This window comes from Scleropages formosus, chromosome 25 (assembly GCF_900964775.1).
Source record: "Scleropages formosus chromosome 25, fSclFor1.1, whole genome shotgun sequence".
Taxonomy (NCBI): Eukaryota; Metazoa; Chordata; class Actinopteri; order Osteoglossiformes; family Osteoglossidae; genus Scleropages; species Scleropages formosus.
The window spans coordinates 11,758,419-11,784,398 of NC_041830.1; the positions used below are offsets into that span (position 1 = coordinate 11,758,419).

The 25,980-nt window shown below is 44.5% G+C and overlaps 2 protein-coding genes across 3 annotated transcripts; one reads left to right on the forward strand and one right to left on the reverse strand.

Annotated features, from left to right (window-relative positions):
- Positions 1-712: 712 nt before the first annotated feature.
- Positions 713-17,343, reverse strand: LOC108921330 (glucose-6-phosphate exchanger SLC37A4-like). Its single transcript, XM_018730768.2, has 11 exons — positions 16,794-17,343; positions 7,077-7,224; positions 6,252-6,878; positions 5,455-5,687; positions 5,135-5,378; positions 4,341-4,508; positions 4,061-4,146; positions 3,357-3,464; positions 2,924-2,989; positions 2,521-2,659; positions 713-1,408 (listed from the first exon to the last, which is right to left on the reverse strand). The coding sequence occupies exons 3-11, from the start codon at positions 6,391-6,393 to the stop codon at positions 1,242-1,244; spliced, it is 1,353 nt and encodes a 450-aa protein (XP_018586284.1). The 5' UTR covers positions 6,394-6,878; positions 7,077-7,224; positions 16,794-17,343; the 3' UTR covers positions 713-1,241.
- On the forward strand, positions 9,173-16,802 carry LOC108921329 (vascular cell adhesion protein 1-like). 2 transcript variants are annotated; one of them, XM_018730767.1, is made up of 8 exons: positions 9,173-9,225; positions 9,981-10,102; positions 11,727-12,068; positions 12,490-12,798; positions 12,876-13,169; positions 13,924-14,037; positions 15,581-15,681; positions 16,462-16,802. In XM_018730767.1, exons 2-8 carry the CDS (start codon positions 10,027-10,029, stop codon positions 16,624-16,626), a joined length of 1,401 nt encoding a protein of 466 aa, XP_018586283.1. In that variant the 5' UTR covers positions 9,173-9,225; positions 9,981-10,026; the 3' UTR covers positions 16,627-16,802. The 2 variants fall into 2 exon arrangements, with proteins under 2 accessions (XP_018586283.1, XP_018586282.1); XM_018730766.1 differs by lacking the exon at positions 9,173-9,225 and having other exon boundaries at positions 9,922-10,102.
- Positions 17,344-25,980: the final 8,637 nt, after the last annotated feature.

The window sequence follows — 25,980 nt, forward strand, 5'->3', positions numbered from 1 at the left end:
AAGAAAAATCATTCCTGAGATCCTCCACATAAGGACAAATAAAAACTTCTTTTTCAAACTGAACTGTTATTTCTGCTGCTTCTGAAATATTAATGTTATTTCATCTTTCGAGATTTCTAGCTACTTATGAAGCTACTCTATATCCTGTATTTTTATATAACTTCCGTACTGGAGTACTTTTTTGATCTGATACTTTTTGAAACTGCAACTGACTTTTACTCAAGTAAATTTATGGAGGAGTACTTTACTAGAGTAATTATTTTATGAACGTAACAGCACTTTTACTACTCCACCCACCTCTGGATTTAACCGAGTTTTCAATGAACCTGTAAAATGTGGAATTTTAAATAGTTCCAGCTGCACTTTGTAATTGAAGACACAAAAATACAGTTTAAAAAACTCTCCCATTAATATAAACATATGATTTAGCTGAAAATAAATGTAAGAAAATGAGAATGAATGATAGAACTCAGTTTCACTAATCTGAGTTCATGCTGAGAGGAGAGACAATACTGCGTTATAAAAGCGAAGGAAAAACATAAAACCAAGAAAAAACACAGACAGCATCCTGTCCATGTAACATTTAGAAATTGGACAAAATCCCCTGAAAAGACAGATGGCACATTCAGTCTGTAATACTCATATATGCATTTTTATAAATTTATTCTTCATCACAACTTCATCTGTTTAAAACCATACAGGATACTGCAGGAGTTCATTATACATAAATGGCTCAGATTATTGCAAATGAGAGAACAGTGATATTGAAAGTGTCAAAGATAAGATCATATCAGAAAGTTCAAGGGGTTCTGACACCAATGAAACTGGGAGATGTTCTCTGCACATTGAACGCACATCCCCTGCATGATAAATGAGGAAAAAAAAATCCACTTCTGATATTTCAGTACGACTGTGCTGCTGACACCGGTGAAAAACAAAAACAAGAAAAATGCCATCATAAAACAAGTTCAAGTTTGTGTGATTACTGAAAAAGGGGAATTTCCCTATCAGTGTAACAATATTGACCATACATAACTATAATAATAATAATAATAATAATAATAATAATAATAATAATTCTGGTAAATACAGGCAGAGGCACTGTTGCATTTTCAGCTTCCTGGTTTGTTGAGAAGGCTTCACTGAAAGACTGGCTAGTAAAAAGAAGGAATTCCTGACGGATAAATCTAATGCGATCGAACCGTCCTCAATGGCCGTGGAGGATGGAGGAGGCAGGACGCTTAATCAGTCTTCCGGTGTATGCGACCCATTTTGGTGCGGATGTTGCGCAGCAAGAAGAAGGCCACTGTTGTTCCGATGCACACCAACTCGGCAACCCAGAAAGCCGTGTCCCAGCTGTAGTGCTTAGCAACGGTGCTGAAGGGTAGCCCGGCGAGGAAAGCGCCCACTGCAGCCGGCAAAGAAGCACCTCTGTGAAGCTCTATTAGTCATGTATATGTGAAATACTTTGTTAGACTTTATAGTTTAAAGTTTCCATTGATGTTAAAATTAAAAACTAATGATTAAAATGATCAATACAGGCAGTGGTTGAAAATGGACTAATGGATGGATTAAAACTCATTTAAAATTATTGAAAATAAAAATTCATAGTTTCCTCAAACTCCTATTGTAGCCGATTGTGGACAAATTTATCCAATAAAGACGAGCAGTACTCCTCATCTTGTTATTGATCACCGACACTCAGGGAAACACTCCTGCGTTTTGCTGATTGGGTGTTTCTGTCTGGATGCTCTTTACTGCTAAGTGTCGGCTTGGAGGGTGAAAACAAATCACATTCTCTCCATTACACGCATAAATTTTAGAAAACAGATCACAGAAGAAAATGCAATTAAAACAGATAAATAAACTAGAAAATGTTTGTATCTTCACAAATTTGTTCAGCTGTTATGTCATATAGGGGGGTGTAGTGGCGTGGCAGGCTTGGTTGGGTCAGGCTCTCTGGCATGTCTGGGGTACGAGTCCTGCTTGGGGTGCTTTGCAATGGACTGGCGTCCCGTCCTGGGTGTGTCCCCTCCCCCTCCGGCCTTACGCCCTGTGTTGCTGGGTAGGCTCCGGTTCCCCGCGACCCCGTATGGGACAAGCGGTTCCGAAAATGTGTGTGTGTGTGTGGCGTCCCGTCCTGGGCGTGTCCCCTCTCCCTTCAGCCTTGCGGCCTGTGTTGCCTGGTTGGGCTCCTGCTCACCGCGACCCCGCTTGGGACAAGCAGTTTCAGACAGTGTGTGTGTGTGTGTGTGTGTGTGTGTGTGTGTGTGTGTGCGTGTGTGTGTGTGTGTGTGCGTGTTATGTGATATATGATGGTGTCATATATGACGATGTATGGATGAATGAGCCATTGTAAGTAGTGCATCTAGCAGTGTAAATCAGTGGGCTGATAACACTACATAGAGTTCACTGGAAGTCGCTTTGGAGAAAAGCATTGCTAAATAAATAAATGTAAATATACACATACACACACACACACACACACACACACAGCAATCTGCCCAAACAGTGATCTACCATTGGCCATGAGAGCCACGATGGCGTGCGATGTCCCACAGTAGTTCGATGGAGCACTCTCACTGGCAATCACCCCGAACAGGGCAATGGGTCCACAGGAGGAGAAGCCAAAGATGGCACCCAGAATGAGAATCCAGATCTGGATTGACAGAGATGATATTAACATCTTGTTGAATGTCACATGGATTAAATATTAAAAAAATGTACTAATTTATGGACATGGACAAGTCAAGTACATGGCTAGACCATATACGAATGCATCGTCTTTATAGATGCACCCTTGGCAGATGGTCCCTAGGCATCATCTGATGGCACTGCTATGCGGACTCTGTGGCACTATCAGGGTGGTTGACGCAGTACAGGACTCAGAAGGACTGAGGAACAGAAGGAATAAACAATAAACCTCTTGTTCTGATAGACCAGTCAGGATGGAGAGCGGATGAAGAGCCATCAGCCAGAACGGGGGCTCCTGAGGAAAGGCACACACAGAAACACACATCACCTCCACAAACCATACATCCCCACAATAAAGTTATTCTTTTGGACATTACTGGCAGATATTTCGATATTGCAACAATACATTTTCATTTGGTGATATTCGATTTCCCAATATCCAGAGTTTCCACATATCCACTTATCATTACTTTGTTCACATTTTCATTGTGCTCAGCGATATTTGGTCAGTGCGATAAACTGAGGCTGCATATGAAAACTGTGCTAAGTGGCTGTGCGAGAGGGGTTGTGAGATGAAGTGCATTGTGGGAAACATGTACCCATGCTTGCGAAAAACACTCTTCTAATGACACAAGAGGAATGAACACAGGCGCTCATCTTACTTTGCTTGCTGTTATTGTGACCCGGAAGAGATACATGGAAACAAATATCCCCGCCATCATGGAGATCAGGAGGCCATGGCGGGGGTTGCCATGGCTACGGAGACCTTGCTGAATGGAACATGACATGTAGATGGAAGAATCAACAAATCAACAAATTTAGATATACGGAAAAAGAAACAAAAGACAAAAAACAAAATTGTGAATTATGAAGGATTGTCAGAGGTGCATCAGAAAATAAGCGTGAGCTTCTGTCGGCTCCTTCCGTTATGAATGGTCAAGTTGCAAGTGTTTAATTCAGGTCACCGAACAAATAGCACCGAAGAGAAGTTTGCGGAGAAAAATATTTTTATTTTAAGCCACTGAAATTAGTTTTAATATTAATGTAGCTCAAAGTTGAAAAAATATTAAAATAATAAGTTGTAAGCAGTACTTTTTATTATAGCTAAAAGAGAGGTGTTTACACAATGTAACCTTTTAAATAGGACATCTGTGTTGTAAAATTTAACTGATTGTCAGATAGAGATAAAAAGGGGCTTTAGAGTTGCGAACAAATTGAGTTACAAACAGACGTCTGGTCCCAGCTGAGTTTGTAAGTCGAGGTGCTGGTGAACATTAGTCAGAATAGCCGCACTTTAAAAGATTAAGACGTTATGGTGTGTTCCTAGTTACTTTCCCACCGTCACGGTCACCGGTTTCCCACAAACCTTTGCGACGGCTCTGTCTGTCAGGTAGCCGGCTGCGATGCTGCCCAGCAAACCCCCCACCTCCAGGGCGCTCATGTAGGAGCTTCCTGGGGGAGATACAAAGTCGGAGGAAAGTAATGAAAAAAGTAGCGTGTTCAAAAATGAAAATGAAAAACCTTTAACTTTAGTTAAAGACACTGGCTCATGTGTCAGTTCTGATCAGGTTTGATCATGTGAAGCATTGTGGACGGTGTTGGGTGAAAACCCTAATGGGGTGAGTAAAGGTGCCCCGAGTGCCCACCCATGAGAGCCGACTGGCCCTTCTCCTGGATGAGGAAGAGCTGGCCCCAGTCAGTGCAGGCTGTCTTCACACCAAACACCATCAGAAAGCCCATGGATAGCACCCAAAGGTAAGGAGACGTGAGGAACTCCCCCAGGGTGCTCTCATCACTCGATCCACCTGCGGAGTCTGGGGACGAGAGACATGGCAGCTGCAGTCCCAGCACTGAGGAGGGTTCTGATTATGGTTTAGAGATAAAATTTGAACATGACCCATGTTTACCCTCCATGCTGAGAGATGGTAGTAAAGAACATCTAAACATAATAAGAGTGCGGGAGCACCTCAGTTCAGCTCACTTTTACTGTGTTTACTGTGTTTACAGTAGAGCACAAAAGAAAAATAAAGTTTTTTTTATAATAAATATAAGCAGTATCTAAGATTTCTTAACCAGTAGTATCTCTATCTTTGACCTTTTATTGACTGTGACTTAGCAGTAAAAATGATTTTAGAGTTATCAACAAAATAAGTTGCGAACATCCTCCCAGCTCCAGTTATTTCTCTAAGACCTCAGGTGGAGGAGGCAGTGTAGTTAATCTGTTTCTTCTCTAGATGATCCAACTGTACAACTAGACAAAGTCTATAACTTGTAACAAACCATTTGTGGATGATTGTATTTTCCATGCATGTGCAGTGGATGAACTGTCACCCATGAAAACTCCAGTTGTGCTACCACACAGCCTAACCCCACTGTGATTCATTTCTCTGATAAAGGATGCGGGCTGGAACCACAGGGATCAACCCGCTCTGGCTCTCACCCTTCTTGCCCTTGTTGCTGGCGGGCTGGAGATTGGTCAGGCCAACGCTGCTTGGCTCATTCTTGATGAGCAGCAAGCAGAGGAAGGCGGTTCCCATGCAGACGATGCCCGATGTCGACAGGGTCATGCGCCAACTGTAGCTCTGTGCCATAATGGCGGCGATGACTGGACCCAGGCCGCCAGCGAGATTCATGCTACAAGAGAGCACAGCCCACCAGGTCCCAAACTGTGATGGCTCGTACCACTGGGGGGGTGAAAGTGAGTATAAGTCTGGACAGAAGCTCTCATTTCCAAGGCCAGACCACTGACTGTTGCCTCACCTTGCGTAGCACCTTCCCACACGGTGGCCAACCCAGACCTTGGCCCAAGCCATTGATGAACCACAGCGATGCGAAGAGGGCCACAGAGGAGGACCAGGAGAAGGCCACGTTGACGACGCCCACTGTGAATAGCCCCACAGAGAAGAGCCAACGGGCGCTCATCTGGTCCGACAGCACGCCACTGATGAACTTGCTAATGGCGTAGGCCAGCGTCTGGCTGCTGGTGATCAGACCTGATGAATGGAGAGACCACATAACCAAAATAAACCAAAGGAAACCGATGGGAACCCAAAACAAGACTCCAGTGTAAATTGTTGCCTTTTAGCCAGTTACTGCCTTTACATTATTTAAGGGGAGGTCATTCTTTTAATTGACTTAGAAGATGATGGATTTGGTGAAGGTAGAGGAGTTTAGGAATGTCAGCTCCTGTGAAGAACAAGCTCCGGTGTGGAGCATGAAAGATTACCCAACTAAGGCAATAAAAAATTTTTAAACCTCTGCCCAGAATGTGGTACACTTCTGCGTTAATCCAGAGGGTTTATTCCTGGATGAACAACCTTATGAGGTTTAAGAGCACTTAAAGCACCCAGTTCTGGAAGGAACAACATGAGAAGCCATTATAGGTCCTTTGTGCTGTAATAATCAGGTGGGGTTGACACTCGCTAAGAAGACACTGCAATTTTCCGCCTGCAAGGTGTTGAGAGCTTATTGGTATAGAGCACATTTTAGATCTTTAAAAGGGTACCAAAGAGATGCAGGAGTATCAATGCACAAATGAAGGGTCTTTCAGGTCTCACCCAGGTCATCCTTATCCAGCTCGATCTCCTGCATTACCGATGGCATCACGAAAGAGAATGTCTTCCTGCTGAAGTAGTAAAGGGTGTAGCCCACAAACATGGCTATAAAAATGGTGACACGGTAATACGTGTACCCTGCCATGATTCTCACGGGAGGATGAAAGATGATAAAGGGATGAGGAGGAGATGTGTCAGATTCTTAACAAGCTCGACTTGGTCAAAGAAGAGGAGCAAGTCTTGGTGTTCAAGTTCTGGATGCAGTTTACTTCTGGTTAGATTAGAAAGAATGCATTCGACATAAGATGGGGTCAGAGGTCAGCGTCAAATCCCCAAATATTATTTTTCGGCAGTTATATGTTCCTTGTGCACAACGGGCAGTCCAGGCGGAGAAGGTCATCTGTTGATTTCAATTGGTTAAACAAAACCTGTTTTTATGGCGTCTTGCCGTCGCCACTGTCTTTTTCTGCTTTATATATTTTAAATTTTCCTCTCTGGACAACAAGCGACAAATGTCCCCTTCGTCTGCCAACTGCTCCGTGAGTCTTCTCGAGGAACACGTCTGGTCCACAGTTACTGATTCTTCTGGATATCAACTCTCCAGAGCTGGAAGCAAAGCCTGCAGGCTGTCTGAAAGACAGAAAAAAGACATCGGAGATTTTTTATTTTCTGTTTGGGTGTTTTTAGTTGTCTTCTGGTGTCATTTGTAAAGGAGTGCTGCAGACAACCCAATTTCTTCTGAAAACTGCTGCCCGGTAGAGCCTACGCTTGACCTTAAAGGAGTGACGTGTGAATAACGGCGGCTCACAGTTTGGTTGAATGGGTTACCTGCCTGCCGTTTTGCCCGAGAGCCCCTCTGTCCTCGAACAAAACCGTGGCCTTTTTTGGCTTGGATGGGTGGCAATCCGTTCACTGTGTCTTCCAATCCCAAATGATATCAGGCTGCAGGCGTTGGGAGAAAAGGCTCAGGCAGGCACTAAAAATAGGAGGCAGATATTCGAGAAGGGAACCTTAAACCCAGCATGGAGCAGCACAAGGAGCACGGTGTGAGGAAAGGCAGAGTTAGAGTAATGGGACATACATATGATATACAGTATAACCCCACTGATCTCTGTCTACGTGACACAACTGCAGCATGTACTTGTGCGTTTTGTTTATTAAGATTATTTTGCAGTAGGTATTTTTGGACTGGGAATATGAACTGCGAAAATAACAGGTCTTTTTCAACGTGTTGTCAATCCATTTAAAATAACACCATGGTAAAGCATTAGACTGAATGTATACAGGTGGTCCCTGATTTACGATGGGGTTACGTTCCACCAAACCCATCATGAATTGAAAATATCGTAAATCGAAAATGCATTTAATCCACCCAGTACACACCTCTGAGTGACAGACTAGAAGATGCGGATTGCTGCTGCTGCCCAGCATCGAGAGAGTATCGCACCGCATATCGCTTGCCTGGGAAAAAATCAAAATTCAAGATTCGAGGTACGGTTTCTACTGAATGTCTATCGCCAGGTCACCAACGTAAAGTTGAAAAAATCGTAAGTCGATCCATTGTAAATTGGGGACCACCTGTATTTGGAATTCGCACAAATCCCAAATAACCTCTGCTGTCATATTCCTAACTGAGGACTTTATTCGTCATATAACTGTAGGTGGAACAAAAAAAGTGACAAGCGTGCAAAATAACTAGTGCAAATACTGGCAGGAAGCTGAATTTGAAAATAAAAAATATGCACAAAACACCTGCTTTGGAGCAAAGCGTCCGACGAAAGAGTAATAATAAGCGAAGGAATTGAAGTGACGAGTTCTCCAAATGTGCTGCAACTGAAAAATCGTGAAAGAACCTTGTCAGCAGAGCGGGATTACAGGGGTGCGGTATAAACACAGGATGCAGAAGATCAAGCAACTGAGATACAACGAAATTTGTAATTTCTCGGAGGTGCGATGCCCAATTTTTTCCTGCATTCGAAACTTAAATGAGTAATATGTTATTGATCTTTTGGGTAAAGGATTCTCAGACAGGGTTGACTTTGAGACGGTTCTGAGGTTAACCACACATGCAAAACTGTAGGTTGTGCTCATACTTCATGAAACCATGTCAGTGTTCAGTTGCACTCTCCATTCAGCTACCAAATCTTATTCTTCCATCCCATACTGTACATATGAAGAAAAGTATCTGCAGGCAACATGGAGTTTAAGAAGTTGAGAACCCCCCCGATAATGGTTTCAGTGCCTAAATCGGTTCAGTAAATATTTGAATGAAAGCACACATATTTAATACGCCTTTATTTTTCTATGATTAAAGACAGAACATGCTTCTAGCTTTCGTGCAGTCAAAAAAAAAAATCCAAAATGATGACACCTATATCAACACTGCAAAGGTTCTACAATGTGACCGGGACTCCCTCGGACAAATTAAAATAAAATTAAGCACGCTGTGCGAAACAAGTGCAGGTAGACTAACAAGTAAATACAGACCAAGAGCTGGATTTCAAACTGCGCCTTGATTTTCCTGAAGTTGTTTACTTGTTTACTCTTAGCAGCTACGGTGAATATTGACATGGGGTGCTTGAGTGTATGCAAGCTAGTAGAAATAAATGCATTTTAAAATCGCAAAAATCATGTGCTGCTCAAGGAAATGTTTGTTCTTGGTAGTTAACCGGTTTCCCGGCCCTGTGCGTGAGATAAGCAAAAAACGTGTCAAACAGTTTTTTAAGGTGTTTCCTATATTCAAATTTGACTCACACATGTGAGTCAGAGGGGCAATAAGAATGAGCTGCACATTAGCTGTTTTAAAATGCAAAAAAGTGGGAACCGTGCGATAATTATTGTCACAAATATGATGAAATGCACAGACCTAAGAATGGAGGAACACCGCCCCTCCGAGTCTTCGTGCAAGCCCAGCGGGTACCCCGGTATTCGTATCAAAGTGCATTGACGCCGGCAGTGCTGACCTATTTAAACCATGGTAAGGTTATGTTCCCCAGTTCTTCAACTAGAGATGTGAAATGTGTTCAAGTATCAAGTATAAGCTTTGTGACACTGCTAAAGGTGTGCTCAGACATTTTTTTTGTACATATTTAATTGCATACTAAATTATCACGCTTCATCGCTTGGATGTGACCCCATACTGTATGGGTTTGGTTCAATGCCATTTTGGGATAGTTTGCATTAAAGACGATCTGTTTAAAATTCGCTCCACATTGCACGTCTCTTGCCGCCCTCCGTAAAGTGGGCCGCGCTATATCGCTAACACTTTCTGATCCCCCAAGTATGTGACGAGTCATTTAATTTCTAATAAAATGTGGTGCTTTGATCATTTTATTCTTTGTACAGGTTTTAATTTGGTATTTTTGTGATTTTTAAGATGTAACCTTCTAGGTCTGCGAATGTGTTATGCTTTGCGATAAGAAATAATGGTTGTTTGAGCCCCGTAAAGCAGCTCCTTATGTAACAGGGTTACTTCATACGACAAATGGGGCAGGTTAAGTGCGGAAGCCTTCCCTTCTGTTTTTCTGTAGTTAAGGAAACCACATGCAATAATAAGTGCCCCATTTTATCCACCAAGTTCTCTGTGGTTTCTCTTCATGAACGAAAAGTTGTGAAGAGCGTCACCGGCAGCAACGGCAGGGGTTGAGTACGACACCGCTTCCTTCAGACTCGGGTTCCGTCAAAGGCTTTCTTCTTCAGACGTACCGTGCTTTTTACCTTTCTCCTGTACAGAAGAAGGACCTGAGGAGCATGTGGACCTGTGTACGCCAAAGACACCATGCCTGAACAGAGTAAACAACACTACCTCCTTCTCCACGTTCTCTGCAGCGTCCTGCAAATGCCATCACCTGCAGGTATCGGTACATTTCATTATGAATCTGACTGCAAGCATCTCTTTCTTAACCCATCAACAGTTGGCATTATAATAGGCACGTAGAACTGTTACCAATAGGATGTCCATTTAACTCCTAAAAGACTAAAATAATTATTTAATAATATTTAAATTCGAAATTGAAACATTTAATAAAATTTAATATTATTAATTCATTTATTTATCAGTTATACATTAATACATTTAATACATTTTCCCAAAATGTTTCTTAAATTTTTAATATCTGTGATTGCAGCAGTTGTAATGTAGTTCTTCTTTGGGAAACACAGCTGTAAGAAAGAGCTGAGAAACATGGGCATTACATGCACGCCATTTGTTTTATGCTATATAGTTTAGGAAGAATTTGTTTCAGAAAACGACACTGAAAAATACAGTCTAACTGCAATGCAAGACAGCTGAGGTTTAGCCAACTCTGTGGTTTGAGGCTTGGTGCTGGAGTCATGTTGAGTTGTTCTTACATGTATGTGGCTGCTTGCAGAGATCTTCAATATTAGGCAGTTTTCATTCCGATGGCATTCCTTTGGACTAGCCTGAGGCACCTCATTTTAAAGACTTTTAAAAGTGCATTTTGTGAGTTTCAAAACTGGTCTTCGGCCGTTTCCGTTTAGACGTCATTCCTTTAGGACACCGTGAGGCACCCGCTTTTTAAAGACGGGCGTGATGTGGCACGTACCGTTTCGAAACTGTCATACTGAGAAATCAATTAAATAACAATAACTACAAAAATGCCACAAAATTGTAGATGTTACCAGAACCACTGTTTAAGCTGTTACATATTGCTGCCAAGTGAGACACTTCAGGAAATAAACTTTAAATGCGTGATAAGATGGATGTTAGTGGAAAAGAGCTAATACTAGGAATCAGTCGGATGCCTCACGTATTAGGCCATTTCTCTTATTGTTGCTTGCCAGAAACGAGTCACAGAGAATGTGTTCAATTAGGTCTCAAAAAAGGTGACCTATTTTGTGTACTGATGTATAATTACAAGTGGTCACACAAATAGCAACCGAAAGGGGACTTGTTAGATTCTTGTCGGTTCATCACGGTCAAATCAAGTCTTTATAGCCTACAAAGCAATCCAGCAGTCAATTACATTTACATTTATATATTTAGCAGATGCTTTTCTCCAAAGCGACTTCCAATGAACTCTATGTAGTGTTATCAGCCCGCACACCTTATTCACCGCAGTGATTTACACTGGTAGATACACTACTTACACTCCGTCACTCATCCATTCATCAGCAGAACACACGCTCTCTCTCTCTCACTCACACACTATGGGGGAATCTGAACAAGATGTCTTTGGACTGTGTGAGGAAACCAGAGCACACAGAGGAAACCCACACAGACATGGGGAGAACACGCGAACTCCACACAGACCGAGCAGGGATCGAACCCATGTCCTCTCGCACCACCCAGGCACTGTAAAACAGCAGCGCTACTGGCCGTACCACCGTGCCACCCAGAGCAGAATTAAACTCACATTGTACGTTATAAAATTTTATGCTCTCAGGAGTACTTCCCCTCAAAATTTTTTTCCATGTTTTGATAACTCTTAACTGTATAATCAATTACAATAATTTCAGGGGAAAGAGCGCCTACACTGTATGTGACCCAGCTTGCACACATCAAAGCTGCAGTTGGAGAATCAGTCACGTTGCTCTGTGAGTTCAGCTACAACGGGGAAGCAGAAGACTCCAAGTTTGGGAAGTTTCACAAAAAAGGAGCGGGGAAAAATACTGACATTCCTGGAGTCATCCGGTGTCAGTCTTCCTACCCACAAAGAACGCCGCTGCTCTGCAATCTCACCATGACCATCCCGAACGTCAGTCCCGGGAATGCCTCTCTTTACTACTGCGAGGTGGCCATCCCAAGGCCGATGATTACCGTGAGAGGCTCAGGAAGTGGAACCAATGTTTCAGTTTACGGTGAGTAAGAGACGGGCGATGCTGCGCGAATTTCGGCTGAAGACAGCGAAGAGCATAAACTTGTAACCTAAAGGCTCAACTCCGGTTCAAGCCATGGTTGGGGTATTTTAGTTTTGCTCTTGAGGAACTGAACTCTGTAAAGGTAAGCCACACAAATTTACATCTAGTAAGTCCTTTAAGGGGTATCTTACCGGTTGAACCCCATTTAAACCCGTGTCGTGCATGGGGAAGGCAGCTGCTCTAACCACTGAGCCACTTGCTGCCCCGCAACCCACTTTTAATAAATGGGTAAATCAGCGTAAGCAGGTTAGTGCACAACCTGGGCAAAGATGCCGGACAGATGAAGAAAAAGCATCAAAATTACTGACTCCCAGGGTGTCGGATTACGATCTTTATTAACATTCCCATGTCGCCCACTTAGCTGAAGCCTTGTCCTTGAAGACAGAGCAGACAGGAGTCCTGAGACCAGGACAACAGGGAAGCCTACGGTGCAGCGCCACCAGGTTATACCCTTCAGACTTCACCGTGCGCTGGTTCTGCAGAGACCATCCAGTGGCACCAGTCAACTATAATACAAGTGCTGAAACCAACGTGGACGGCATTGTGTCACTACAGAGCTGGTACAAGTTCACCCCGATGATAACGGATGACGGCATGGTCTGCAGGTGCAAGCTGTCCCACCCGTTGTGGACGCAAGAGAGGACAGCCAGCATCACGCTGAACATCAGCTGTGAGTCCCGGATGAGTTCACCGTTCGCAACCGTGATGTGCGGGCGCCAACTAACGCTGCTGACCTCCCCTTTCCAGATGGTCCCCAACGTGTCAATTTGACTTCACGCTCAGGGGTTTTGGTGAATGGCACGTTGCGACTGCCTGCGGGGTCACCTCTGAGCGTGGCCTGCACCGCGGATGGCAACCCCAGTCCGGAGATTCACTGGTCGCTCGAAGGTTCAGACGCTCAGAACCCGAGTGGTGACCTCCACATACCCGTGGCTACCGAAGAACACGGCGGCCTGTATTGGTGCGTGGCGCGTAACCGGTATGGAGAGGGCAATGCCAGCATTGTTGTGCTGATTTCCCAAAGCACGCACGCAACAGCTGGTGAGCCCCTTATTTTTTATTTTTTTATTCTTATTTTCAAGACCTTCATGAATCAGCAGTGGGGACTGAGACAAGTATTTGTTGCGTAAATAGATATACATAATAATAAATGCATAATAAATAAGAAATAAAGTTCATGTAAGGTATAATTGTTCACGATCATGCTCGGAGCAGTCCTTTACAGAGCCACTTCTGCAACGTAACGTAAATGTTTATTTGTATCTCAAAAAAAAATACTGGGAAGGTGATTAGGAATCGGCGATATTCAGGTCAAGTTTTATACAGCTACTCGTGTGATGAACATCGGTTCATATGGTGAAGGAAACAAGCTAACTGTACTTAAGAGTCATATCTGCAACTATGTCTCTTTCTCCTAATGTAATGAACACATTGTATTTTCGCTGAGATGTACGTCGCTTCGGAGAAAAGCGTCCGCTGAATGAATACATGTAAATGTAAATACTGCAGGCAACTTTACGCAAATTGATAGGACGTGAAGTCATCTTGGTCATGATGTCACCTGCATCTGAAGGAGCGCCGAACTGAGCTCCTCGCAGAATTCCATCATGAGCTTTTAGATGGTCCCGTTTCAATGTTCGGTGCAGGAGAAGAGCTGTGTGAGAATTTGGATTGGGGTCTATGACTTGCTTTCTCGCTTACTTCCCTTGACTCGCTGCAAACACTCTCCGGCAATTGGGGGGAGAATCGGGTGCGTAAAACGATTTGTCAGGACGACATTCTCCCTTGTTCACAGGATTCTACTCCCTTTATGGTCTGCTGGGCGTCTCAGTCATAGTTCTCCTGGTTTCACTTGTCTGCTGTGTCCATAAAAAGAAGCAGACGAAGACCAGAGCCGAACTGGATCGAGGTACAGCTCTTAAGTTTCATGGCCCACTAGTTGTGTTTAGATCACTTATTTCTTATTATTTATTCATTTAGCTGATGCCTTTCTCTAGGGCGGCTTGCAGCACTAGATTTGCATACTAATTTTAATGGGGTAAGTACCTGGCTCAAGGGTTTCCCAGTGGGATTTCCAACCCGAGGCCGTCATTTGCAAGGCAACAGCTCTGACTGCTACCCGAAACAACCGGGTGATTTACAGCCCGGTGGAATTCAGATTGCTGCAAGATTATTCACGATCAGATTTCCGACAAAGAACTTTGTCTGGGCGACGACGGCAAAACCCAAGCAAACAAACTAAGAAAAACAGATTCTCCATCTCGCCGTTATTTTTACCTTTTGCTGTTTTACGCCGGTCCTATTTTAAACATATAGTTTGTTTCCTCTCTTTTAAACAGGCATCTTACTCCACGGGTAAGGTCGAGAAAGCAAGTTTTTGTGTTCAATGTGTCGTGTGGCCCTGTCACGGCGCGATGGCCGTGCCTCATTGGGGTTGGTGTTCGGTATCAGCTCAACCCGCACTTTCACAGCACCTCCTGTGCGCGTTCTTGCGGTTGCTGCCTCTCTCCTGCTGGACAGCCCTCATCGCTAGTGCCCCCCCCCCACCGAACCATCACTTTCTGAAGCAGAGTGGTAATGTCTGATGGCCACAGGTGTCATACGATGACTCCCATTTAGGTGCTTCGGTGCTTTCGAGAGCACCTCGCGGTGTCCGCCCCGGTCAGCTCTCATGCTTTATCTTTCAGAAATGTGATAAAACTGCATGTAATGCTAGCATCTTACAGCTGTGCCATGTGATCGAGCCGTGTTTCGCCTCACGATCGAGGCGACATGAAGGACTGACTCCATGTCTAGGTACCCACAATCACTGGTGCATTTCTCATCATCTGACTGCAGAACAGTTATAAAATCAGACACACACATCCAGAGTGTTTATTTATTTATATCCAGTGACCATGTGGGGGTGGCGCGGTGGCGCGATGGCCGGGTCCCGCTGGGTGGCAGGTCTGGGGTTCGAGTCCTGCTTGGGGTGCCTTGTGGCGGACTGGCGTCCCGCCCTGGGTGTGTCCCCTCCCCCTCCAGCTCTACGCCCTATTTTGCCGGGTTAGGCTCCAGTTCGCCTCTGGACAAGCGGTTTCAAACTGTGTGTGTGTATGTGTGTGTGTGAGCTGAGTAGGGAGTTCACATGCTGTCATACTTGTCTGTCTCTTCATTTCTGTGGACTTACTGGTGAAGCAGTTATTGCAAATATAAACTTAGATGGTGGAGAACTTCTGTTCTGGCAGCAGTGGTTCCTGTCCTTTGGGCAGGTTAGCAAAGCCTGCTGGGTAGTTACAAAGAAACCACGTTTTCTCTCGAAGGTTCAGAGGGTGTCCCTTCCGTGCTGGAGGAGGGCCAAAACAGTGAGCGGCACACAAAGACGGGAGACTCTTGGTGGGACAAAGTCCCGGTACGTTATGGTAAAAGCGTAATAAAATCACTGCTACAGCAGCACTTTCTAACACCTCCAGGATCTCCACTTGCTTCTGAAGATCCCCACCCTGTGGATGAGTCGCAGCTGATCTACAGCACCATCACCTTTCCCTCGGGATCCGAACGTCCAAACACAGAGGTACATTTTCATTTACGCTGCCCCTCGGACAATAATCATGATTCATTGCAGGATTTGTTTCATGCTGAATTCGCTCAGCCTTTCACGAGTGTCTCATGGGTCAAGGCTCCATCCTGGACACGTTGGGTGAACGGCGTCTTTCTGGATTACAGCTTGAAGAACATATTATCCAAAACACTGTGGCAGGTCTCTACAGTACTGTCACTGGTGTAAAACGTTATTTACAAAGCCATATTTCTGCACTATGTTTTTGCATATTTCTATATATGTTAATCTGTCTCCTCCCTCCAGAGGGACAATGATACAATGTTAGGTTTGTACACCAAGCTACTTAGATTGTTTTACCTATATATACAGCTGGGTAATTTTAACTGTGTCATTTAGGGTGAGTACCGTGATCAGGGGTACAATAGCAGGGGCAGGCGAGTTACGTTCAGCCTGTAATGTTTGGATGCTGCTCCTACGAGTGTGACCGATGTGTTTATTTCCATTAAACCTATGGCTCTGATGTGCTCCTCAGGCAAGTGAATGTGTGTCTTAGAGACGATCATTTGCTCACTTTCATTGGAACACTTCAAAGGTCTCTGCGTTTTGGGCCGAGCAAGGATTCCATCTGTGGTTGACACACTTTTCTAGACGTCGCAGGCCGTCGTTTCACAGGGAAAATGCACCCAAAGGCAGAATACTTCTGGTTTTCGGCAGCATGGAGGTCAGGGTGCGAGTGGCTCATTGGTGTCCCCAAAGCTAACAAAGCCGCACTGTACTTCCTTGGCCCTCCAGCAAAGAGAACTGCAACGTTCTACATCCAGCACGGTGCTATATAGTCAACTAGCTCTGAAGAACCATCACCGCGTCCACCCCGGCGACCAGGAGGAGGCGCTCCGCACCGTCTACGTTCTGACACAAGTTCCCCTTTATTGCTCCTTCGCTAAAGAGGATCACTGACCCTTACTGCGGGGTATTTCCCGCTAGAACGGACCGTTGCCATGGCAACAAGGAGCTGGACTCTCCGTCGGAAAGGTGATTGAAATATGAAAACGGAACTGAACAGCAGAGTCACGAAACAAAGAGGCTCTTGTAGGTTTTCGACGGCTGAGAAAAGCATGACTCACGCGGTTTTGGAGGAGGTGAGAGGACACGGCGTTGGGCCACTGTTTCATTAGCGCTCATGTCCTCTGTGGGACTCCCGGTCAAAAAAAAAAACAGGGCTTTGATCAACCGCACGGGTGTTTCCGAGCGGCACCCTTTACTGACCCTTGTGCAGCTTCTCGTCACGTTTCGCTTGTTTATTGTGTTCGCCTCTAACTGAGAAGCAGCACAGGAAGCATATATGCAAGATAAAGATCACTTTTGACTTGATGTCGGCTCACAGAGTCGGCTCTATGATTTGTTTCCTTGGCGGTGTTTTTTTTTGTTTTCTGCTGTTTTAAGGTAGCAGCATCCTGTTATAGATGGTAAATATGTCGGCAGTGCTTGTGAAAGATCAGTCTTAATTCTTCACATATCAGTGTGACTATATGCACCACATACATCACGTGTCATCAGCGAATGACTGTTATTTATAAGTCTTTCAAGCATTGTAATTCCTTTTTTAAATTCAGCCATTCATTAATTTGCCCACAAGTGCGCAGCGGTTCAAAGCCCATCTCTAAAGCATGGGTGGGGGGGTAGAATGCACCTTTGATGGGGCATGAATTTTTATCATTTGTCATGTAGATAATAAATTGACAGTTACTAATGCACTGTCATTGCCTTGGATTTTTAAAAGTGTTTTTTGTGATTTCCTTTCACACACATATACACACACGTTTGCAGGGAATCTCACGTGTTCCCCAAGTCCACGTCGAACCGGTTCATTGTCAGCAGGGCACAGATGTCGTGACCCTGTCATGGGACAGGCAGGGGACCCCCCGCCGTTGATGAACACCAAGGACTCCCGCCTGTCACACCGAGCGCGGTCACAACTGCCATGGAGGCTGCGCCTTTGCATCTTCTGCTTACTTGCAAAAACGAATATGGTGCAAAGAACAGAGGAAGGAAACTCCTTGCTGTGATGCATGTTTTCTGAGAGCAACCCTTAAAAATAGCAAAGTGCAGTCAAAAGACACTCATTTATAGCTGTAATTCATCCATGCATTTCCATTAACCACTTGCCCAGGTCAGGGTCGTAGAGGCCCGGGGCTATCCAGAATCACCGGGTACGTGGTTGAGGGGTAACACCCTGGATGGGACCTACAGCTGGACACTGCAAGGTTTTTTTTTTTAAATAAAGAAAGGTCTATACTGTTAAAAATATGCTTTCAAACATAGGGGGTAACACCTAAGGCCACAAATGAGGGCAGAGAAGGTCACGGTTCACTTTTGCTGTTCTTTCTTTTCAGATCAAAAGGTCACTGAGAGTCTCAGAGGTGTGGGTAGACTGTGCCACATGTCTTATTGCACTTTTGTTTGGAAACAGCTGACCCGCCATTTCCGGGCGTGCTCGGTGTAGGACGTTCGGGAACCGCAAACGCTCAACATTTTCCCTCCAGATTGCAGGCCGTTCAAATATCGCCACCCGGTGGTCATGTCTGAGCACTGTTTTCTTGGAAACGTGCAGTGTTTACAGCTCGGGTCTAGCGAGTGTGGGTGGCAGCAATCGATAACTAAATGACAAATATTGCACATGTTTATGGAATCAATCCATCAACAGCTGACTCTGAATGGGAGCTTGCGGAGAACAGTAAACATTAATATATGAAAAGCTAATAGGGCCACGGTTTTACTTTCAAAGGCAAAACCCAGCACAAAAGAATGAACCCAGTTTGGGTGCCCCTGTGCTTTGTTGAGGGCGCAGAACAGCACAAATGAAGCACTAACAAAACATGAGCGTTTCATTCCTCCTAACTGTAGGGGGTGGGCATCTCTTCACAGCTGTTACCTGGGCAGCATGGTGGCATAGTGAGTAGCACTGCTGTCTCACAGCACCTGGGTAGTGCAAAAGGACATGGGTTCAATCCCTGCACAGTCTGTGTTGAGTTTGCCTCTTCTCCTTGTGTTGGTGTGGGTTTCCTCCAGCAGTCAAAAGACAGGCTGTTCGGGTTCACACAGAGTGTGTGTGTTCCACTGAGATATGGATGAGTGACCCATTGTAAGTAGTGTATCTAGCAGCGTAAGTCACCTTGGTGAATAAGGTGTGTGGGCTGATAACACTACATAGAGTTCATTGGAAGTAATGTTGGAGGAAAGTGTCTGCAAAATAAACAAATGTAAATATTTTCAAAGACAGACATAATATGCAATTAAAAAATATTCAGTATTTTGCATATTTGAAAATTCCTCGTTTGGCTGCTCCAAAGCTGAGGAGCTAGTGCATAACTATGTGCGAATGAGACATATTCCTTTTCCACAGCTGGCCTGACTGCTTGATGCTCCATCTTCAGGTGCCATGGAGGATGTGTGAGCGTCAGAAGCAGGCAGGCGTTTGAAGAGTGTGAAGAATAATGTGCCTCGCAGAGTCTTGGGGACTCAGTAGTTCAATTGCCTTGTCTGTCTTGACCTACTGATCACACACACGCTACAAAGCGCAGAAACGCATAATTATTTCTGAACAAGAGCGCGGAAGGCATAAACGAGGCTGAATGAGATGATAAATGAATAAGCAAACGGGGCTGTAATTGTGGCCGTGGATTTGCTCAGCGTTTTGCGAGCGCGGTCGTACACGGGCCTTTTGGTGAAGATGAATCGCCCCAGTGTCCTCTTTAAGGTCCGATTGCAGAAAGTCCGGTCGAGGCGGAAATTAGTGATGGATGACACAAGGATAATGGAGCAGCCGTCGCCTCGTGCGGATCAGTGAAGCGTGGGAGAATTATGAGCTGCGCTCTTTGTTTGTGGCCTGATAGAACTCAGGGAAAATAAGCTGCCTTGGAACGGTTTGTAATCTTCAGTACACGACGCAGCTGTTTCTGTCGCAGCCTCCTGTGCTCTTGTGACATACTTGCCGAGGCAGAACTCCGGAAATATAGCCAAATATGATTTTTCTTATCAGGGGCCTCTCTGACAGATCCTATCAAGTGGTCTGGCGCAGCTCTCGTTCTTCTCCTCTGCCTCTCTCAACCGGTGTTCCGCAGGGCTCGGTATTGGGTCCTCTTCTTTTCTCCATCTACACCTCCTCCCTCGGTCCGGTCATAGTCTCCCATGGATTCAAATACCACTGTTATGCCGATGATACCCAGCTCTTCCTCTCCTTTCCACCTGGTGCGTCAGACATCTCCGCACACATTGCTGCCTGCCTGTCGGCATCCCTTCATGGATGTCTGATCACCAGCTCCAACTCAACTTCTCCAAAACAGAGATTCTTTACCTCCCAGCTGGCCTGTCCTCCTGTCACGACCTGCCGATCAAACTGGACAACTCACTCATTTCGCCTAGCTCCTTTGCTAAGAGTCTGGGAGTAACAATTGATGCAAGTCTGTCATTCTCTCAACATATCGAAGCCACAACCTGGTCCTGCAGATAAATCCTGCATAATAGTCGTAGGATGCGTCCCTACCTCACGACTGACTCTGCCCAACTACTTGTCCAGGCCATGGTGACTTCCCGCCTGAACTACTGCAACTCTCTTCTGTTTGGCCTTCCTGCAAATGCCATCAAACCTCTGCAGCTTCTACAGAATGCTGCTGCACGAGTTGTGTTTGATTTGCCAAAGCGCTCCCATGTATCTCCTTTGCTCATTTCTCTGCACTGGCTTCCTATAGCTTCCCGAATCAAATTCAAAATCCTGGTTACTGTGTACAAATGCATCAATAGAACTGCTCCCAGCTATTTACAGGTCTTGATCAACCGCTACACCTCAACTAGACCCCTTCGCTCGTCTACTCCTGCTCGCTTGGTGGTCCTGCGCGGAGGTTCTCGGTTCTGGCTCCCTTGTGGTGGAACGACCTTCCCCTCTCACTCAGAACTGCTGAAACTCTGTCTACATTCAAGAAGGGTCTGAAAACTCACCTTTTCCAGATCCACTTCCCCCAAGATCTCTCCACCTCATTTACAATGTAACTGTTCATGCATCGTAATTCCATAAGCATCCCCAGATGCAACCTTTATTCAGCCACTACTCTAGAACTGTATTTGCTTATTTGTGTATCTTATAATATTAAAATATATATATATAGATATATTGGAGCTAAAAGTGTATGAAAGGTGGCCAACAAGCCCACAAGTGTGTTTTGATGTTTCGTATGACAATATACATATATATTGGTGGGAGGGTATCTGGATTTGTCTATCCTGTGTTTTATGCACTTACTCGATCGTTGAATCTCAGTGCAGTAAGTGGTAGGTAATGAACTGGGTTTGCTTGAGACTTTGATGTCTGCAGCTATGTCTCCTTCTCTTAATGTAATGCATAAATTGTACTATTGCTGAGATGTACATCGCTTTGGACAAAGCGACTGCTAAATGAATAAATGTAAATGTAAATGTAAATAGGTGCCGAATGCCTTATGAGGTGTGTATCACTAGTGAATGTATGTGGAATGTCATGTTTTGCACCACGAGAGGGCAGCGTATTCCAGGTGATGGTGGGGGGCGGGGGGGTAGCAGCTTGCACATCTTATTATAATGAGAATCATACGTAGGAGGATATTGGAATATCAGAATAATGCACAACTGCTCAGCAAACAGTAATGGACCACTGAGTCCTTTATTACTTTTTTCTTATTATTATTGTAATTTATCCAAAACAATATGCAATATTTGACGCTGGGATTTCTACTGGAGCGTTTCAGGGTAACACCTTGCTTTTTGATCGCAGCAACATCCAGGCAGAATCGGCACATTGTGGAAATACAAATTCATATAAATGCAAATAAACCGAGCATAAGGGCGAAAGGTTACCGTACGCTGTAGACTGTCATGGAGCGCCATCAAACAAGTTTCAAAAAGGGATGAAATCTTCTAAAATTTCCCAGACTTATGAGGCAAGCTGAATGTTCACTTTTGCAGATGAAGGAAATTAGACATCTGGTCACTCACATGTTTGCAAAGGGAGAATCTGAAATCCCCCATAGGGATAAAATATCTTTTCTTGCCAAAAAAACAGTACTCAAGAACAGTGAGAATATTCAACCGAGGACATGTACCTATGACAAATTCTTTAATAATGTGCAAAACAGATTGTGTGCGTTCATTAAAAATAGGTTGTGAAGGTGAAGAATCAGATTTCAAAGATCTACAGTCATGGTGAGGAGTGACCCAGCAACCTCCAGGTTATGAACCCTCGTCCTTCACCGCTACACCTTCTGTCGCTCCACCTGACTTCCTTCGCCATCTCTCCACTCTACAGTTATTTCTGCATTTCACTGGGTTCAGTTCTTGTTAGATTAGCTCACTGCTTTAGATGTCAAATCTCACCATGTTAGTCAGTGTAATTTGTAAATATTTGAAAATATTGTAAATATCATGGATACTGCGATAAAAGGGAATGGAGCCCAGGCGTAGCTCTAAGTGTCACCCCTGCTATGTTAAGAATGAAGGGCATGTGCACCTGCCCTGGCAACTGGCTAATTCAAATTGTTATTAAATTACATGGCTGCTACATCCCCAATGTCAGAGTAATATTGAAAGTGACCTTGTGTGTTCCAGTACAAGAAGGGTGTGCGCACCTGGCTTTGTTTGAAAACCCCATAAAATGTTGATTAAATATCAATTAAACATCTGTCGCCAGAAAGAAATGTTGCACAAAGTTTCTGCTCAGACTCAGGGTATGGAGGGTCTTACTCTTGGGGTCAAGGTATCAAACCTCAAGCTTCTGCTCATGCTGAGGACATAGAAATTCGGTCTTACTCTTGGAGTTAAGGTATAGAATCTCATGTTTCTGCTCAGCATCAAACCATGATTTTTTGGTAAGGGCAAGAACTGCCAAGGTGTTGTGCAGATTTAGGCCATGACAGCAATTAAGAGACTGGACACTGAGCCATATGGTTTTGCTCCAGTCGGTGGATTGAGTCCCAAGTTTCCCCTAAAGCAAACAGAACAAAGGAATTTTTTGTGACATTAACATTGCCATACTGACACCTACTTTGCATGACCAGAGGATCGAAAGGATGAAAACTAAACACTGATTGATGAAGGCTGGTGATGTGTTCTTTATGTAAGAAGTTAGATCATTTTTTTATGGTGTTCTATCCGTCTCAGGAGTGATTGGGAGAAGAAGGTTGGTCACTTTCCATGGTGTTAAACCCATCTCAGATGTTTTTGGATGAGGAAGAAAGGGTGCTTTCCATGGTGCTGAACCCATCTCTGGTATGTTTGGCAGAAGAAGATAGAAGTACCCTTGAAGGGAATGAACCTGCAACTTACCGAGTCCAACACCACAACCTTAACCACTGTGGAACCTGCTGCATCCAGGCTGCAGGCTACAAGGGTCCAAGGATAAACTTTATACACCAGCCATCTAAACCCAGGTGCATTTCGCAACACATAAAGGACTAATTAAAGGCTCTTTCTGTGTCCAACAGACTAAGGATGGCTGGAAATATCTAAATAGAAGTGCAATGCTACAAATTCATTGACGTCTAATTAAACTTGCATGGTCTTCATCATCATCAGGTTCTCCAAACCAGCTAAATACGGGACTTATTTCTCCCCACCTTGTAGGTGATGACCTGTTTTCTGAGCGACACAAGTGAAGAACAAACCACGGAAAAGGGGACTTTATTGTTGCACTTTGTTACCTGCGGAGCTCTTCCTCCGTGGTCCTCTGACATGACGGCGAATTTGAAATTCAAATGCGGAAGGTGTCAGGCCTGATGAAACGTCCCCTTAACCGGAGGGGCGGAAGGAAATAGAGCGCGCCGTGAAATGATAATGAGATTTATGAATTCGCAGGTCCTTAGCGATGACCTTTAATGTGTCTCCTTCTTTCAGTGGCAAGCTGTTACACCATAAAACACAAAGATAATGAGCTCCCCGCCAAGACGAATGTTCCGCCGGCTGTAATTACGGCGAAGCCATTGTGTTTCTGACACTGCATACATTATCTTTTTGTTTCCAGTTATATGACCAATTAGGAGACAGCTGAGTCATCATAAATCTGAATGTACAGGTGTCGGGTTTACATATTAAATGCGGGTGATAACCGCACATCATTGACAGGCGAATTCTGAAGCACTAGCTGCCCCTAGAACTTTCCAGAACGTTCTGGTTAAGGTTGCACTCCTTTGAATGATGACTGAAAATTGTTTTAATATTAAATTTTATATTGTTATTGGATGGGGCTTCAATGCACGTAATATGATTAACCATTATTTTGCTGAAAGTTTTGTTCGAAGTGACTTAGTTATGCAGCAGGGTCATTTTTACTGTGTTAGTTCAGGCTAACTACCATGAGCAAGAGTTTTACGGAGTAGGAGTGGGGGTTCAAAGTGAAAAAGGCGGCTCAAAGTTTTGTATTCAAGTGGGATTTGTGAATAATGAGGGCGTCACCGCGCTTTGTGAGCCCAGCTTTCTCATTGCATCGGCCACCCATGGTGTGCACGCATGATGGAGAGAGATGGTAAATTAAGGCTATCGGAAGGTGCTAGATCCTTGGCAAAGCATCCGGGAAGGCACTTCTCAGGAATGTCCACATAATTTTTCCCATACAAATATTCCTCTGGAGTATTTTTTCGCTTCAAAGGTGGGCTTCCAGTAAGAGGCAACACATGGTACAGTGGTTAAAGCTGTTCAAGCTGGGATGAAATCCCCCTTCAGCTGTAGTATCCTTCAGTAGGGTCCTTACCCTGAATTTATACAGTAAAAATTAACCAGCTTTATAAATGGGTAAATCAGTGTAAGAAGCTACAGTATACAAACCCCACACTGTAAGCGGGGGCAGACAAATGTGCAAATGTGTGTTTTCACAGTGCAACATGAAAATGCGCAAAAATATGTGTATTCTGGGTTTATTTACCCCCTTCACACAGAGAGGAACACAAAGCCTTTCACACAGTCAATATTCGAACCTTGATGTCTGAACGCACTCTGCTGTTCATTCGTCATTTTCACTTTCTCAGACAAGGCGGGTTTGGCAGAGCAGTGATGTCGCTGTCAGAGGTTTCCCTTTCAGGGGGTGTGTGTGTGGGGGGGGGGGGGGGGGGGGCGGTTGCTAGGCAACATTCGGGTTATGCTAAGGAGTGGATGGGGATGCTAGAACTGTGCCAGATTGTGTCAGATGAATAATTGGGTCTCGCTGTGCTGCGGTACAACTGTGGTAAAAGCATGAGGAAGGTGTTTCACCAAAATCAGCATCTTTGCAACTCCTTAAACACTTTGTAGAAAAACTCCTGGGTCACAGAAGAAGCAAACAGCCAAGGCAATGGCGCATGAAGGACATTTGCACTTTGGCAGAGGTGTCTCTGTATGGAGTGAGAGGTGCTCCGGGTGTCTCTTTTTCAGGGACATCATGGTCCAAAGCCTGTAACCCGGTCAGTTCCAAGTGGGCTGTTTACTGTCCAACTCAAAAAATGCTAAATTTGGATAGCAGGCACCTTCACCCTAAGCAGATGATATACAATATAGCTTATAAAAATACAGTCATGCTTCACACAAATTGACATCTGCTGCAGTAAAGTCAGGTTCCTTGGAAGGTGGAAGTTAAGTTCTCCCTGGTCCTTAAACTTTTGAATCAGAAGCTGAGCTCCAAAGCCACTATAACACATTGAACATGAAAAATTTGATCACTTGTAACACAAGGAGCTGGCGTGTTGTCCAACAAGGCTGTTCACTTAGACACGTCATTGCAATCTGGCTGTAAATTCTGAAGCGCTTATTAGTAATCATCCTAAAATTTTCTGCAACACGTAAAGCAGCCCTTCTTGCTCTGTAACTGCCCTTGATCTGGGTGTCATTTCAATCATCAGCGCCTTCCACCCCTCCTGGGGCACAGACCGCAAACAAGGATTCTCCAAACATCTCTGTCCTGTGCTTTCTTCTCTATTGGACTCCAAGCGTATCCCAGCATCCTGGTGTCAGCTTCAAGATCCCTATGCCAGGTGTTGTGCGGTCATCCCCTTTTGAGTGTCATCAAACAAATCTAGACGGAGAATTTTCATCTGCAGAACTGAGCAAAGATCCATCCCTTGGCTCCCAGTGGGACCACGGAGAAGATTAATGTTGGTATTTGCATGGATATCGACTCTATGCCGCTGCCTCTGGAGAGCGCTGTCATGTGTTGTTATAATCAAAGCCTTAGGCAACTGATGAGGTCCAGTTTTAGACTCACAGTGGTATTTAGAGGGGGCTAACCTGTTAGGGCATGGTGGAACAGTGGATAGCACTGGT